At 36.3% G+C, this 15,232-nt stretch overlaps 1 protein-coding gene across 1 annotated transcript; it reads left to right on the forward strand.

The window, feature by feature from the left end:
* The first annotated feature begins 13,870 nt into the window (after positions 1-13,870).
* Positions 13,871-14,927, forward strand: LOC121263623. The gene has a single exon (XM_041166616.1). It carries the CDS (start codon positions 14,443-14,445, stop codon positions 14,788-14,790), a length of 348 nt encoding a protein of 115 aa, XP_041022550.1. The 5' UTR covers positions 13,871-14,442; the 3' UTR covers positions 14,791-14,927.
* Positions 14,928-15,232: the final 305 nt, after the last annotated feature.

Consider the following 15,232-nt stretch of genomic DNA (forward strand, 5'->3'; position numbering starts at 1 on the left):
TTTCCGCGTTTCTGTGGCTTGCTACTGTGTTTATCCCATTTTATCTACATAAACTTATGGTGAATTCTCACATTTTTGGGTGTGAGAGAATTCTGGGGTGATGGTTGGCCAGTATTATCAGAGTAGGGATATACAGCATTTAGGGTTTCCGCGTTTGTTTATTAGCTTTTATATTGTGAGAAATGTTAGTATTTTTTTTTTTTTTTTTTGGCTGGATTTATGGGCAGCATCTTACATCCTTGATAAGAACCATTTTTTTAATCATAAAATAATAATAATAATAATAAATCGGGACAAAAAATTGATGGATAAGAATAGTTTTCCTTTGTGGATATCTACAAGACATTTTTCCATAGATTTATAGCAAAGAGTTATGCTACACCCACTGAGGATAGCTCTGACAAGACTATTTGATCTTTTTTATTTATTTATAGTAAAGAATTTATAATATTATTAAAAAATATTTTCTTAATCATTAAGTAAAAAAAAATTTATATCGAGACCGTTTCTCGGTAAGTTTAACTTTTCTCTTACTGCGAAAGCCTCTTCCTTAGACTTTCATTATTTCATATATTTAATGTCTAGTGATTTTAGTATTTAATAAATATAATCATTTAAAATGTGTCATAAAGAATATTCTTTATGATTAAGGATAAAAAATCAGAAATTAAAAATAAATAGTATTGCTCCTCTCTTCAAAAAAATTAAATAAATTAAAAAAAAAAACTTAATTTTACAAGTCATTTCTTAGCTGTAAGGATTTATTCCGTCAGATGTGATAGAAGAATATATGTTTTTAAGAATAAAAATGATATTTAACACACCATTTGACAACCATTAAAAGTCATTTTTTTTTTCTTATTTTCTCAACTTTCAAAGTTTTCATTTAGTAAAAAATCAATTTGAAAAAAAATGAAAATTTGAAAACTTGATATTTAGACTACTTTTAGATATTGAGGTAATTTCAGATGATCTAAATTGATATATGAATAGTAATATTTATAGGTCTCATTGAGATGCATTTGAATGTAAATAAGTTGATATATGTGTTTGAATGTATAAAATGAATTGAGATGGATTTTAACTTTTTATGAAAATTGAAAAAGTAGTAAGTCTTATCAATGACGGATTTGAGATAAATTGAGATAATTTTATCTTTCAAACACAACCTTAATCATAACTCAAGATTTTGGAAAAAAAGACATAAAAATAGATTTTTTTTTTTTTTTTTCATGGCTGTCAAAGATAGTATTCACTATTATGTGGCATCCCTAGTTGAAAAAGTGAGTAACTAAAATAGAAAAAGTTACATTTTGATTAGTTAAAATAGAAAATTCTTTTTGGAATTTTTTTAGCATTTACAGGACAAGTAATGTTAGTTTTAAGTAGACAAATTTCATGCAAATTTTTTATATAAAAAAAGGATTTTACTACTAAAAAATGGATTTCACAACTAAAAATAGATTTCACCACTGCAAAAACTGCTCAGGACTGATCACAATGATTTTCACGCAGACACTCGGTACCTTCATCTTTGCTACGAAGATCTTCCTCCTTGATTTTACTCCACGGCGTTGGATCACTGTCTACACCAAAGCTAGGCGACCCAAAAAGTGTTGAATTTTCTGGAATCGAAATGGAGAGAGAGAACGAGAGGTCGGTTGGAGGAGAAAGGAGAGGGATTGGTTGGTCGGAGGTGAGGAGATGGAGGGATTACAACTGAAAATTTCGAAGGAGAGAGAGAGAGAGAGAGAGAGAGCGAAATTAAGAGAGAAGATAAATTGAGGGAAATGGAGTTTTCGTCTTGAGGGAGAGAAACACAGAGAGGGAGGGAAACGAAGATCTGGAGAAATGGAGTAAAAGTAAAAAATGAAAATGATGCGTTTTTAATTTTTTCCATGTCATACGGTTGCTCGCGTTTGCACCAGCCAACTGCCTCTAGCCTTTTTCAATCTTTTTAACATTTTTTAAAATGTAATCTACTTTTTATAAAAGCTTGTGTGAGTCATATCTATTTGAGACTTGTAGAATATCATTTCTCTTAGATAAATGATAAACACACAATACTTTACACAACAATATTTTAAAAGGAAGGGTATTTATGTAAAATACCCTATAAAACTAACATCATTTTACAAAAAACACTCTTATTTTATAACATGTGTTGTGAAATATGCTGTGAAATGCGTGGTGTGGATATCACTACTCCTCAATAGGATTGATGAAAGTCTAATCCTATCCTTTGTTCCTCCACACCTCTCCTCAATTAGACTTTCATCAATTATATTTTGATCTTCCCACAACTGATAGAAGACCAAGATATTTCTCATAGCTACCACATACCACAGACCCCCATCTCTCAAGATCATCTCTCTAATAACTGTCTTAGTATTTGAACTAAAGAAAATTGAAGTTTTTTCTTTGTTCAAAAACTGGCCCGAGGCTCTTTCATACACCTTCAACACCTCCATGAGCTTCATCCATTCCTCACAATTGGCCCTCCCAAACAAGACACAATCATCTGCAAACAGCAGGTGATTTATCCTGATACCCCTTCTAGCCATAGTAACTCCTTTAGTCAAGCCTTTTTTGTCAGAGAGATTGAGAAGAGCACTTAATCCCTCTGCACATAAGATGAAGAGGTAATGGGAGATAGGGTCCCCTTGCCTAAGGCCCCTTGTTCGCTTGAATTTTCTTCCAAGTTTGCCATTTATAAGGACTGAGTAAGATACAGTTGAGACACATCCCATGATCAGCCTACATCATTTTTCACAAAATCCCAAATGCTTCAACATGGCCTCAAGGAAGCCCCACTCAATTCTGTCATAAGGTTTAGACATGTCTAGTTTGATGGCCATTGAACCAACCTTTCCTTTATACCGAGTCTTCATGGCATGAAGGGCCTCATATGCAACCATGATGTTGTCTGAAATCATTCTACCTAGAATGAAAGCACTTTGAGAAGGGGAAATAATCACTCCTAAAAATTTCTTTAACTTGTTTGCAATAGCTTTTGAGGCAATCTTGTACACCACATTGCACAGGCTGATGGGCCTGAACTCACTCATCACAGTGGGGTTTTTAACTTTAGGGATGAGAGCAATGTGTGTATAATTCATCATCTCATCTAACACACCTCCATTTAGAAAAGATAAAGCAGCTTCACAAACATTCTCCCCCACCACCTGCCAATGATCCACATAAAAACATGCCCCTAGGCCATCGGGGCCAGGTGCTTTTAAAGGGGCCATTTGCTTGATGGCTCTTTCCACATCTGTCCTGGTAAAAATTGAAGATAAAGATTTATTCATCTCCTCAGTCACCCTAGGCTTCACTGCTTTTAAACAATCATAAAGATTATCCTGTGTTGGGCAAGTCGACATAAATAGATTCTTGAAATACTCATTAAAGACCCCTTCTATGTCATCCTTGTTGGACAGCAGCCTTCCATGCTCATCCATGATCTGAGTAATCATATTCTTTCTCTTCCTCTGATTGGCACAAACATGGAAATACTTTGTATTCCTATCTCCATGCTTATACCAGTTTCTTTTGGCTCTCTGCTTCCACTTTAAGTCCTTTTTATCCAGCAAACATCCCAGCTCCTTTTGAACCTCTCTAATCTCCTTTACATTGTGGCTGCCTTCATCTTTCTGTAAATTCTTTAAAACCTTAGTTTTAGCAGTGATTTCCATATTCAAATTCCTTCTTAATGGCCTACTCCACCTCTTCAAGCCATCAGTGCAGCTTTTTATTGACCCTTTTAGAACCTCAGAAGGTCCCCTCCCCCTTGATGGTTGCTACCACCCTTCCTTAACCACCTTCTCACATTCCGTTTTTGAGGCCCACCATGCTTCATACTTGAAGGCTCTATGGCTCTGAAAAAAGAACTTGTTAGTTTGAGAGAAACTAAGCAAAACAGGTCTGTGATCCGAGCTTCTAGCCACTAAAATCTCTACATTGATTTCCTTCTATGCTTCAATAGACCTCTTATTTGCAACCACTCTATCCAGCCTTTCTTTTGTGAAAGAGTCATCCCCATGTCTATTGCTCCAAGTGAATTTGTCTCCTTTCCATCTAAGGTCAAACAACCCGTCGTTTTCCAAAGCATTTCTAAAACTTTTCATAAGGTTTTCCCCCCTAGGTCTGCCCCCTTCCTTCTCATCATTTGTTAATATTTTGTTAAAATCCCCCATAACACACCAGCCTTTATTCCCTTCAGGTTTTATAGACTTTAACAGGTGCCAAGCCTCATGCCTTTTACTAGCCTCGGGATGGCTATAGAATCCTGTGAAAAGCCATTGATGCCTCCCTTGGTTATCACAGATCCAAACACTAATGTGTCTCTGTGAAAAATTTAAGATTTCCACCATACCTTCCTCTTTCCAAAACAAAACCAAACCACCCCCCTCTTCCATGCAAATCCACCCCAAAACACCCTTCCATTCTCAATCTTCTTCTTATTCCCTCGAGCCTTCTGACTTGTAACTTGGTTTCCATAACAAAAACCCACTTGGCAGCTTCTCCTCTACTATCATGCAGAGGTCTTGAACTGTTCGAGGGTTGCCAAGCCATCGACAGTTCCAGCTCAATGTTTTCATAATGTTTGGAGGGGTTGTTTAACAGCCTCTGCCAATCATTCCTAAGCAACAATTATGTAACACCCCGTATTTTAGTGTATTTTTACTGAATGAATTATTTTTATGTAATTAAAATAATTTCTCTTATTTTAAATTGGTTGGATTTTAGTGAGTTTATTTCTATGATTTTTATTTGGTGAAAATTATTTTTTATATGCTTTCTTAATATTTATTTATTGTTATGCATTTAAATTGCTTTTAATATTTAAATTAATTACCGTGGGATTTAATTATTTCAATTTGACTTTACCATTACGTTTAAATTATTTTATTTAACTTGAGGTTTTGAAATCGTTTCCGTTGGATCATTTTTGTGACCCAAGTTATGAGGATTGGACCTCATTTCTTTTCCCTCTATTTTTCTTTTCCTTTTCTTTTTCTTTTCTTCTTTTCTTTTCTTTCTTTTTTTTCTTTTTCTTCTTCCCGGTTTCCTCCCCGGGTGCGCGAGTTCTTCTCTCTCTCTCTCTCTCTCGCCGTGCGTTGGCTTCTCCCCCAGCCCGCCGCCGTGCGCCGGCGGTGGTCGACATCGCCCGGCTCCACCGCTCCCCCTGCCGCCGGCGATCACCCCCCTCCATTTCCAGCTCCTCCATCGCCGCCGTTAACCACCACGAACCCATTGAAGCCGCGGCGTTCCATGCACCACTGCGCCGCCGTCGCGCCACCTCCGGCCACCATCTTTCTACCACATCATCCTCGACCTCTTGGCAACCCATTGGACCCAACCCCAGCTCCGATCCGTCACCGGTGAAGCCCCACCAAGTCCATCTCCGATTTGCACATTTTTGGCCTAAAACCACCCCTTGCGCCGCCACCCACGGCAAACCACCACCACCACTAGCTTCACCGACCTCCCTAGGCCCTACCTTATCAATCTTGGGTCTTCGTTTGTCCTCGTTGAAAAGTTGGTATTTGTGACCCACGGCCATAGTGTATTTGTGACCCACGTCGCCTTTTTCAACTTCGTGATCCTCGGAAAATTATTATATTGCACTGTAAGTATTTCTCCAAAGAACTTTCGTAATTTAAATGTATTTTTGCACTAACCCATTTCACTGTGTTTTTTGGCATGCCGGACTGAGTCCGAGGAGTTCGGGGGTCGGATGGATTTGTGATTGGAGTTGTTTGGTTGGATTTGATTGGATTGGTATTTGTTGGTTTGGATATTGTGTTGGTACATGTGCATTTCATCATTTCATGCATGATCATGTTTGTAAAAGAAAACTGGGTTTTCGTGTATTGCATTCATGTTCATGTGCTTTGAAAAGCTATGATTTTATGTGTTAATATTTTTGGTGCGTGTGTATCACGACCCCAAGCCGAGATGGGGCATTAACTCGGTGGAGCTCCTCTGGTTACTCAGGAGCGGAATATACTGAGTAACGTCCCCTGGATTGTCGTCGGGCGACAATGGGTTCGGACGAGATGGTCTCGTGCCGACTCCGTGGTCCTTCTGCTGGCGCGGACTAGAGGATGTCTGGCCACGTACGCGCTGGGCGCGGAACTGGGCATCGCTCGTTGCGTAGTGTGAGTGCTTGGCCATGTACGCGCCGGGCGCGGAACTGAGCACCGCTACGAAGCCAGGACGTGCGGATGGTCCATAGGGGAGACCATGGTGCATATGGAAATAATGCATGGTGCATTTGGGATTAATGCACTATTTTCTGGGAAAATAGTGCGAGTTGATTTTTGGGTAAATCATTTTCTGGGAAAATGTTTTACGGATAATTTGGACCAAAATGAGATTTTGGTGTGTGTTGGAAATTTATCATTTTCGGGGAAAATGATGTTTTGTGGAAAAATGCATGTTTTCATGTGCATGCATGTTAGTTGCATTTAATGCATTTTATATTACGTTGTTGTTTGGGTTATACTTACCTGCGAGACCATTTTGTGGTAACGCAGATTTTGATGCTGATAAGGAGGAGGAGGGCGAGCCTGAGGAGACGGCTCCGCCTGAGGAGTGATCTGGGATCACTCGTTTGTATATCTAAAACTATTGTAAATTATTTTATGGATGACTGTATAACTGCTATTTAAATCTTTACTGATGTTTGATTGTAATTAAATTCTGGTACTTAGTTGACTATCCGCTGCGTTATTTTATTTGAACACTGTTGCATGTACACACACTGGCACTTCGTTGGGATGTGTGACCGTGTTGTCACCATCCTGGCGTCTCGATCCCTGTGTATTTTTATAGGGGGGATTGACAATTACCTCACCTACTCTTTGAGTCTTTTGTTTCTTTTTTTGTCCTGTTTCTATTCCTTCAAACTTACTCCCCCTCACCAAACCTCTTTGTAGCAATTGTTTGAGATAATATCAAACCTTCATACAGTCAGTGGTGAGTGGGCTACTGCATCCAAGGACGATTCTAATGGAATTTGGTGGAAGAGAAGGGAGGACAGTCAATGGTGAGTGGGCTATTGTTTGTCAGAATCTGGCAGACTGGGGTGGCGAGAGGCGGGTCAGGGAGGATTTTCTCCATTACGCAAAGTTCTTTGGTGGTAGAAACGTTGTAAAGGAGGTGGAAACAATGGAGAATCTGGAAGCTCAGTGGGATAAACTTTGTCTAACTAAGGAAGAGAAGCTTTGCATGGAATTAGATGATGAGGTTCCGGAGGAGTTGAAGAACAAAGGAGAAAGAAGTTTAGTGGGAAAGCTGTGGATGAAGAGGAAAATTAGCTCGAGGATTCTTGAATCCACGAGGGCTACAATATGGAGACTTAGCAGAGCAGCAACTTTCCAAGAGGTGGGGATGAATGTGTATGTCATTATTTTTGCAAGCCATACAGACAAGTAGAAAGTGTGGGGAGGGAAACCATGGCTTTTTGATAACCAGTTAATGGTGCTCAAACTGTTTGATGGTTTACTCCTCCATCGTTGATGAGTTTCAATCATGAGGAGTTTTGGGTGCACATGTATAACTTGCCTCTAGCCGTGATGACTAAAGAGAAAGGAGAGCAGGTGGGGAATACGGTCGGAAAGGTAGTGGATGTTGATGTACATGGAGATGGGAGTGGATGGGGAAGTTTTCTAAGGGTTCATATCGAAATGAGTTGCTGGAAAAATAAATTTTTATCTATTGCAGGAAAAGAGATTTTGATAAAAGCAATCCTACAAGCAGTACCTATATACACAATGAGTGTATTTAAGCTTCCAAAGTCTTTATGTATTGAGATTAATAATATGTTTTCAAATTTCTGATGGGGCAGTGCAGATGGGGAGAAGAAAATCTAGTGGCAGAGTTGGAAAAGAATGGGGAAACAAAAGCTCAAGGGAGTAATGGGCTTTTGGGACCTTGATAGTTTCAATTCAGCTCTTTTAGCCAAGCAAGCTTGGAGGTTTTTACAGAATCCAATTTCCATAGCAGCAACAATTTTCAGAGAAAATGACTTTAAGGCTAAGCATTTGTTGGATGCAAAACTGGGTTCTACTCTTCTCTTATTTAGAGGAGCATATGGGGATCTTTGAAGTTACTAAGGGAAGGATTGAGATGGAGAGTAGGGAATGGTAAAAGCATTGAAGTTTGGGGTCATAAGTGGCTCAATTCCCCTTTCACCTTTAAAGTTCAATCTCTTGTTAGAGAGCTTGACAGAAATGCAAGGGTTTGTGAACTTTTAGACCAAAGTGGGTTCAGATGGAATGAGGAGCTAGTAAGAGAGATTTTTGTGAAAGAGGAAGCTGATATCTGCAGCCTCCCTGTGAGTAAACTAGGCTCAGAAGACAAGTTGATATGGGGGCCTTTTAGAAGAGGTATATTCATTGTAAAAAGTGCATATTTTATGGAACAAGAGAGAAAAAGAACTCAAAAGAGTGAATGCTCTAAGGAAATTAAAAGAGACTTGATATGGAAAAACATTTGGGTCTGAGGGTTCCAGGGGTGGTCAAGTCCTTCCTATGGAAGTTGGGAAATGATGTGCTAGCTACAAAAAAGAACCTATGGAGGAGAAAAGTTATAGAGAATGCAACTTGCCCAATATGTAAAGTGAAGTGGAGACAACAATGCATATGGTGTGGCAGTGCCCTGTAGCAAAAGATGTTTGGGCAGGTTCTTTTCGATCCATTAAAAAATGGACCACTGATGAAGACTATTTCCCAGACTTCTGGGAAAAGGGAATGAACAAGCTTGAGTTAGAAGAGCTAGAGCTAGTAGCATTATTGATGAGATCATTGTGGCAAAGAAGGAACTCATTTATTTTTTAAAATAGTTTTAAACAGTGTTTCAAATTTTGTACCGTACCAGATTTTTCGTACCGACAGGTACTATACCTGTTTTGTATTGGCCCAAATACCGGTAGTACCGGCCTCAATTTCGGCCTGTATCGGCCTATATTTCGGCCTGTGTTTTTTTTTTTAAACTACAAGCTTATTTTTTAATCTCCAATTTAGACTAGACTATTTATAATTTATATATATGTATTTATATATAATTTATTTATATATAGACTATTATTTTGGAATATAATTTTTATATATATATTTATATATATAATTTTTTTATATATCGACTATTCCGAAACGCTATCCCGAAACGGTATCGGTATCGAAATATTTCGTTCCAGTGCCTTGATCGGTACGGCGTCCGGTACGGTATTCAAAACATTGGTTTTAAAGGCCCTGAGTCAATGTTGAGAGCAGCAAAGGCAGTTTTGGAAGATTTCAAAGAGGCTCAATTGCAGGTTTTAATTGCAGAAGCTACACCAAGACATTATGAGGATAGTATAAGCAGCAAAGGTAGTCGAGCCTTCTGGAAAAAACCTGCACAAGGATGCATCTAGGCAAACTGGGATGCTTCCCTCAATAGTCAATATATGGGGCTGGGAGTGGTTCTGAGAAATGAGAATGGTGTGGTGCTGGCTTGTTCTAGTTGCAGAAAATTGCCAGCCTTTGATTCCGTTGTAGCAAAAACTGCAGCTTTATGGTTTGCTAAAGAATTGTGCTTGGATCTGGGTTTTAACAAAGTTATTTTTGAAGGAGATGCTCAATTAGTTGTAAAAGCTATTAATAGTGAGGATGAGGACTTATCGTATGGAGGCCACATTATTGAGGATATCAAAACAATACTGAAAGGGAGTAATGCATGGGCAGTGCAGTTTATAGGAAGAGAAGGAAATGAGTTAGCTTACTTGCTTGCTAAAAATGCTCTAAGTTTAGGTCGTGATCATATTTGGATAGATGAATGTCCATATTTTATTTTTTTACAAGTTTGTAAGGATTTAAATTGTACTGGCTATACTGTTGAAAGATGAAATATACGAAGTTCTTTTGATTAAAAAAAAAAAAATAGGATTGATGAAAAAATGACTGAATGTTTAGCATATTTGACTCAAAATCTTTTGATCTACTCCGGTTTGGATTCACATGTGAGTTGGTTAAGATTTTCTTGCTGAGATTAAAAGATGTATTTTTACAAAGGGTGTAATAAATAAACTTAAATTTTTATTTATTTTATTTATTAAAAAAATAACAGCCACCACATGGTAGCTATTGCCTCTTTTCTTTTTCTTTTTTAATTTCGTATTAAAAAACTAAAAAATATTATTTGAGAGATGGGTTTTTTAAAATGTTGAGAAGTTTTTTTATAGTAGGGGTAATATATTTGGAAATAAAAATATCTTTAATTGTCAAATCTCCTCCAAGTCATGGAGATTTTATAGCCAAACATCACTAAGGTCCCGTTTGGATTTGGAAACTATTTAATTTTATCTTATTATTACAATTTTTTTAAATTTTCACACTAAATATAATAAATAATTTAATTTTTTCAAGTCTCAAAATAATAATAATATTAAAAATAATATTTTAATAATATTTTTTTCAACTTTTATCTTTCATCTAAAACCATCTTATCTAATCTCTAAATCCAAATCAACCCTAAATATCCAAAAAGCAGAGTTGTGGAATACTACCAAAAAAAAAAAAAAGTTGTATTGCAATTAATTTATTGTGTGAATTGACAAAAAGAACTGTAATAGACTGGGCCTAGTTTGTTTCTACAATTCTTCTCAATTCTTTTCATTTTATCTAATCTAATTATTACAACTTTCTTAAATTTTCATACAAAATAAAATAAATAATTTAACTTTTTCAAATCTCAAAATAAAAATTATATTAAAAAATTATATTTTAACAATATTTTATTCAACTTTTAACTTTAATTTCAACTCATTTTATCTCATTTAACGAGAGCTAGTTTGGGTACACAAAATCAAACTATCTCATCTTATCTCATCTCATATAATTATTATAACTTTTTCAAACTCTCATATAAAATATAATAAATAATTTAATTTTTTTAAATTTTAAAACAAGAATAATATTAAAAAATTATATTATAATAATATTTTATTTAACTTTTAACAAAATATCTTATTTTCTTTTATTTGAATTGTGTAATTAAACGAGATCTAATAACTTGTCATTATTTATTTTATTTTATTTTTAAACTTTGTTGAAAAGGGACAGTTAAAATAAAAGATATTGTTTGTTGACAAACATAAAGTAAATCGACAAAGCATGTTGGAGAGGCAAGATGAGGTAGCTTCTCAGTCATGACATGATAACAGTAGCACTTCCGTCGTTTGGATAATGGTACGAGATAAAATGATTTATAAATATGAGTGAAATAATTTATAAATAATAATAAAATAATTTGAATTAAAATATTTTATGAAATTTTAGAAAATAAGAGAGAAAAAATTAAGTAAAAGTACTATAAAATTAAAACATAATTAGAATATAATTTTTATATTGAAATTTAAAAAAGTTAGAATTATTTTTTTGTGTTTTGTTTAGAAGTTTAAGAAAGTTGTAATAACTAGATGAAAAAATTGAAAATTTGAAATTGAAAAATATTTATATTTATGGTATTTGGATATTAAGGTAAAATGAGATAAAATGAGATGAGAAGATTTTATTAGCCAAACCAGACATAAGATTTTAACGGGAGGGACTTAAATGATAGAAAGTCTCAGAAAATTTTCTAAATTGGATAAAAACTACATCAATTTTAGAAAATCTAAAGAAGCAGTATGTTACTATTGATCTCGATTTTAAAAATTTCTTATTCTTAACAGTAAGTATAAAGATTTCTTATAAGAAATAAAATCGTTCTTAACCATAGATGTTGAGTAAATTTAATTACCTTATAATTTACTCGCCTTTTCCTTCCTCCTTTCCAACAAAAAGTTGCACAAAATTAAATCATTTACTTTTGGCTCATAAACATTTTACATCTGAATATTATGCATCAACTTTTACACCATCTTGGAAAAGCAACTTCTACTTTAAAGGAATCCTATCCGACTGACAATCCCTAATGGATCAAACAATTACTAATGATTTGTATACAATATATGGAAAGTGGTCCACAAAAATGTGATGTAGTGGGTGGGCACAAATGAGTCCTCGTTTGTTTTCACAACTCTTTACAATTTATCTCATTTAATTATTATAATTTTTTTAAATTCTCACACAAAATAAAATAAATAATTTAATTTTTTCAAATCTCAAAACAAAAATAATATTATAATAATATTTTATTTAACTTTTTAACTGTAATCTCAACTCATCTGCAAAAATATTAGAGAGTACTGGCTTGGGAAAATATGTTTGAGAAAATGAAGATCTTGGGATCCTTTTGGAACCTGGAAGAGTACCACATCTTGTCTCATGGCACTGTTCTAAAAGGTTACATGTTGTTGGTGTTGGGATGATTGTATGTATGGGGTACAGTAGTGAAAGCACTTGCTGGTTTTCATGGTGGTCCTCTCAATTGATTGCTCTGAACTCCACTAGGAGCTGTCTAAATACTTTTTAATGCATCCTTGATCGATTTAGAGACTTGAAATGTTGCCTCGTAGCTAAAATTAATTGGTGTTAGGAAAGATATACTCATATTTTTTATGGTATTTGATATTGCACCTTACATATTTCTTTTTAAAGCGGTTACAGAGAGCAGTATTATGATCCTATGAGTATATCCTAATAATCCTTCTCTCATAATGAAGTAGTGAGGCTCATGCGACTCGGACCCAGAACCTTTGACTCTGATACCATTGGTTGGATCATGAACTGTCTACCTACTTGAACCAATTTGTGTTAGGAAAGATATACTCAAATCTTAATGATATTTGACACCACAACCCACATACCTGCTTTTGAAATGGTCCCAAAAGCAATACACAGTAGACACGTTCCAAAAAATGCAAATAAACTTGCGTGACCATGCAAAACTGATTATGGGATTCTTGTTCCTCTCCTTTTCATCTAATTATCGTTTTTGAAGTACTAAACCCTTTTTATATCCTTGTGTAGACCTGCTGCAGGTTTGTTTATATGGATGTCTATACCCATTATATATTCTCTGGCAGAGCAAGATGAGAAGACCAAGGCCATGCTAAAATTGATTGTAGAGGATGCAGATTCCTTTGCTCAACTAGCAGTATTACAAGAAGCAACCGGAGCGATATGATCAACCTTGGGTTTCCCATTTTCTGCCTCTAAGGATTGATGAAACAGATGACAGCTACTCGGAGACCCTCATGAGTCTGTTGATTCTGACTTAAGTTGATGATCCTGAGCAGGAACATGAAACTCAAGTGGATCAATAAATGGAAGGAGAGGTCGGGTCAGGGATGATGAGTGAAGAAGTTGAGGGAATAAATAGGGGGACTTTTAAGAGAGAACAGAGCTCAACATGATCTAAATGCAAACAGGTGAAGAGAAGAGAGAGATCATAAAATAGCTGAGCTTAGCAGTGGATATGCACAAGGATGAAAATGTGAGTCTGAGGAAGTATCTGGCTTGAGACTCCCTTAACCCCAAGAAACTGACTCTTTTCGAGTTGAGTTCAACAAATTTAAGGGGGGGCATTTCTAGGGAATTTGTTAAGGGATCTTTGAAGGTTAACTTGTTGATTAAGTAGTGTCTTCTGTAACACAATCTAAAGAGAGGTCTATATTTAGGTAGGGGTGCTACCCGCATGGTGCGGGGCGGGGGGGACCCTTCCCCTCACCCCGCCCACCCCTATATTTAGGTGAATCCCCTTCGAGCTCAACTTGGAAGTTAATCTAAAGCTTTTTTTTTTTTAAGTAATTGTATTTTCCATCATTCTAGATATTCTTCCTAGATGACACGTTACCTGTAGCTCAATTGTTGTCTTTTCTTTTCTTCTTCTTCTTCTTCTCCCCCCAACCTTCTTACTTTACTTGTTTTATGCTCTTAATTTTGGTAATTGGGTAATAGCCCCCCTCTTGGAACTTTGAAAAACAAAAAAGGACGAGTCAGGTTCTCCTTGGTTGAAAGTACCTTTTGCTGAGTAATCAATATCTTTCAGAAACAAAAAAGAAGAATAAAAACTCCTTACTTTGTTAACCTTTCCTTTAGTTAAAACAAAAGAGAAATGCTTGGTGTATATAAAAATCTTACAAAAGCAAACTTACAAACTAACATGGCTTAGTCGGATTGTAAAAAGTAAATATAATGTACCACATCTCTGCAAGTCTAGCACTTCTCAAAACAAAATATGGTTTCTATCACAAGATATGTACACACAAAAGAGAGCTAGAATAAAATATGGGATTTCTGAAAAACATCGATTTATTTTGTACCATTTTGCAGACATTAGCCTATCATAACTCACAGCAATGCCTTCCATGCCAGTTCATACCTAAAATTACAGAAGATCATACCAGGTACTACAGAAACAAAAACAATTCTACAGACAAAAAGGAGAACCACTAGCAACAATAATTGATGGAGCTGTTCAACAACACCTCACATACCAGGGATCCGCATTATGCTAACCGCCACCAAACTTAGCAGTACAACAATGTTTAGAGACCAGGATGGAGACATAGAAACCGATGAAGATTCCGGCAAAGACTCAGATGGTGGAAAGGCTGCATCATGTGCAGGAGCAACCGTAGAATCTGGGTTTGGAGGGCTCCGGCTGGCAGGGATGGTAGGCAGTGATGACTCAGATGGAGGAAGTGCCACACCCCCAGGAGAAGGAAATAAGGGACTAATGTCTGGGGAAAGAGCTGGAGAGGACACAGGAGCACTTGGCAATAATGCAGGCGCAGCTGAAATGGTTGAAACACTCGTTCTCATGTTTAGTTTAGATGCCATGGCTAATGAAGAATAGGCCATCAAGACAGTTAACATTGCCAATATCGACCGAAAGGAAGCCATTAATGATGATGAAATCAATTGCGTGATAATGAACAGAAACAAAAATATGTTTCCCAGACAGAGAGAGAGAGAGAGAGAGAGAGTGGAAGAATATGGCAGGAATGAGAGGATGGCCATGATAAAGGGCTAAACTTGCGGAAGTGCTGGTGGGGCCTGAATGCTATGTTGCCAAAAGATAACTGGGACCCATTATGATAATGCACTCTGCAACTTAGCTAAGGGACAAGTTCGATGTGTGGTTTTCTTGTGGAGCACATGAAGGAAGAAGAGGTGCCTTTTAGCTTTTTCATTCCCTTTTGAGCATTTGGTGCTGCGGTTGACTCATGAAACACTGTTGTTAAAGGTTGTTTATTTCAAAAAGAAATGTAGGATGTAGGCTTTCCTAGTTGGCATAT

The sequence above is a fragment of the Juglans microcarpa x Juglans regia genome, chromosome 4S (genome assembly GCF_004785595.1).
Source record: "Juglans microcarpa x Juglans regia isolate MS1-56 chromosome 4S, Jm3101_v1.0, whole genome shotgun sequence".
NCBI lineage: Eukaryota > Viridiplantae > Streptophyta > Magnoliopsida > Fagales > Juglandaceae > Juglans > Juglans microcarpa x Juglans regia.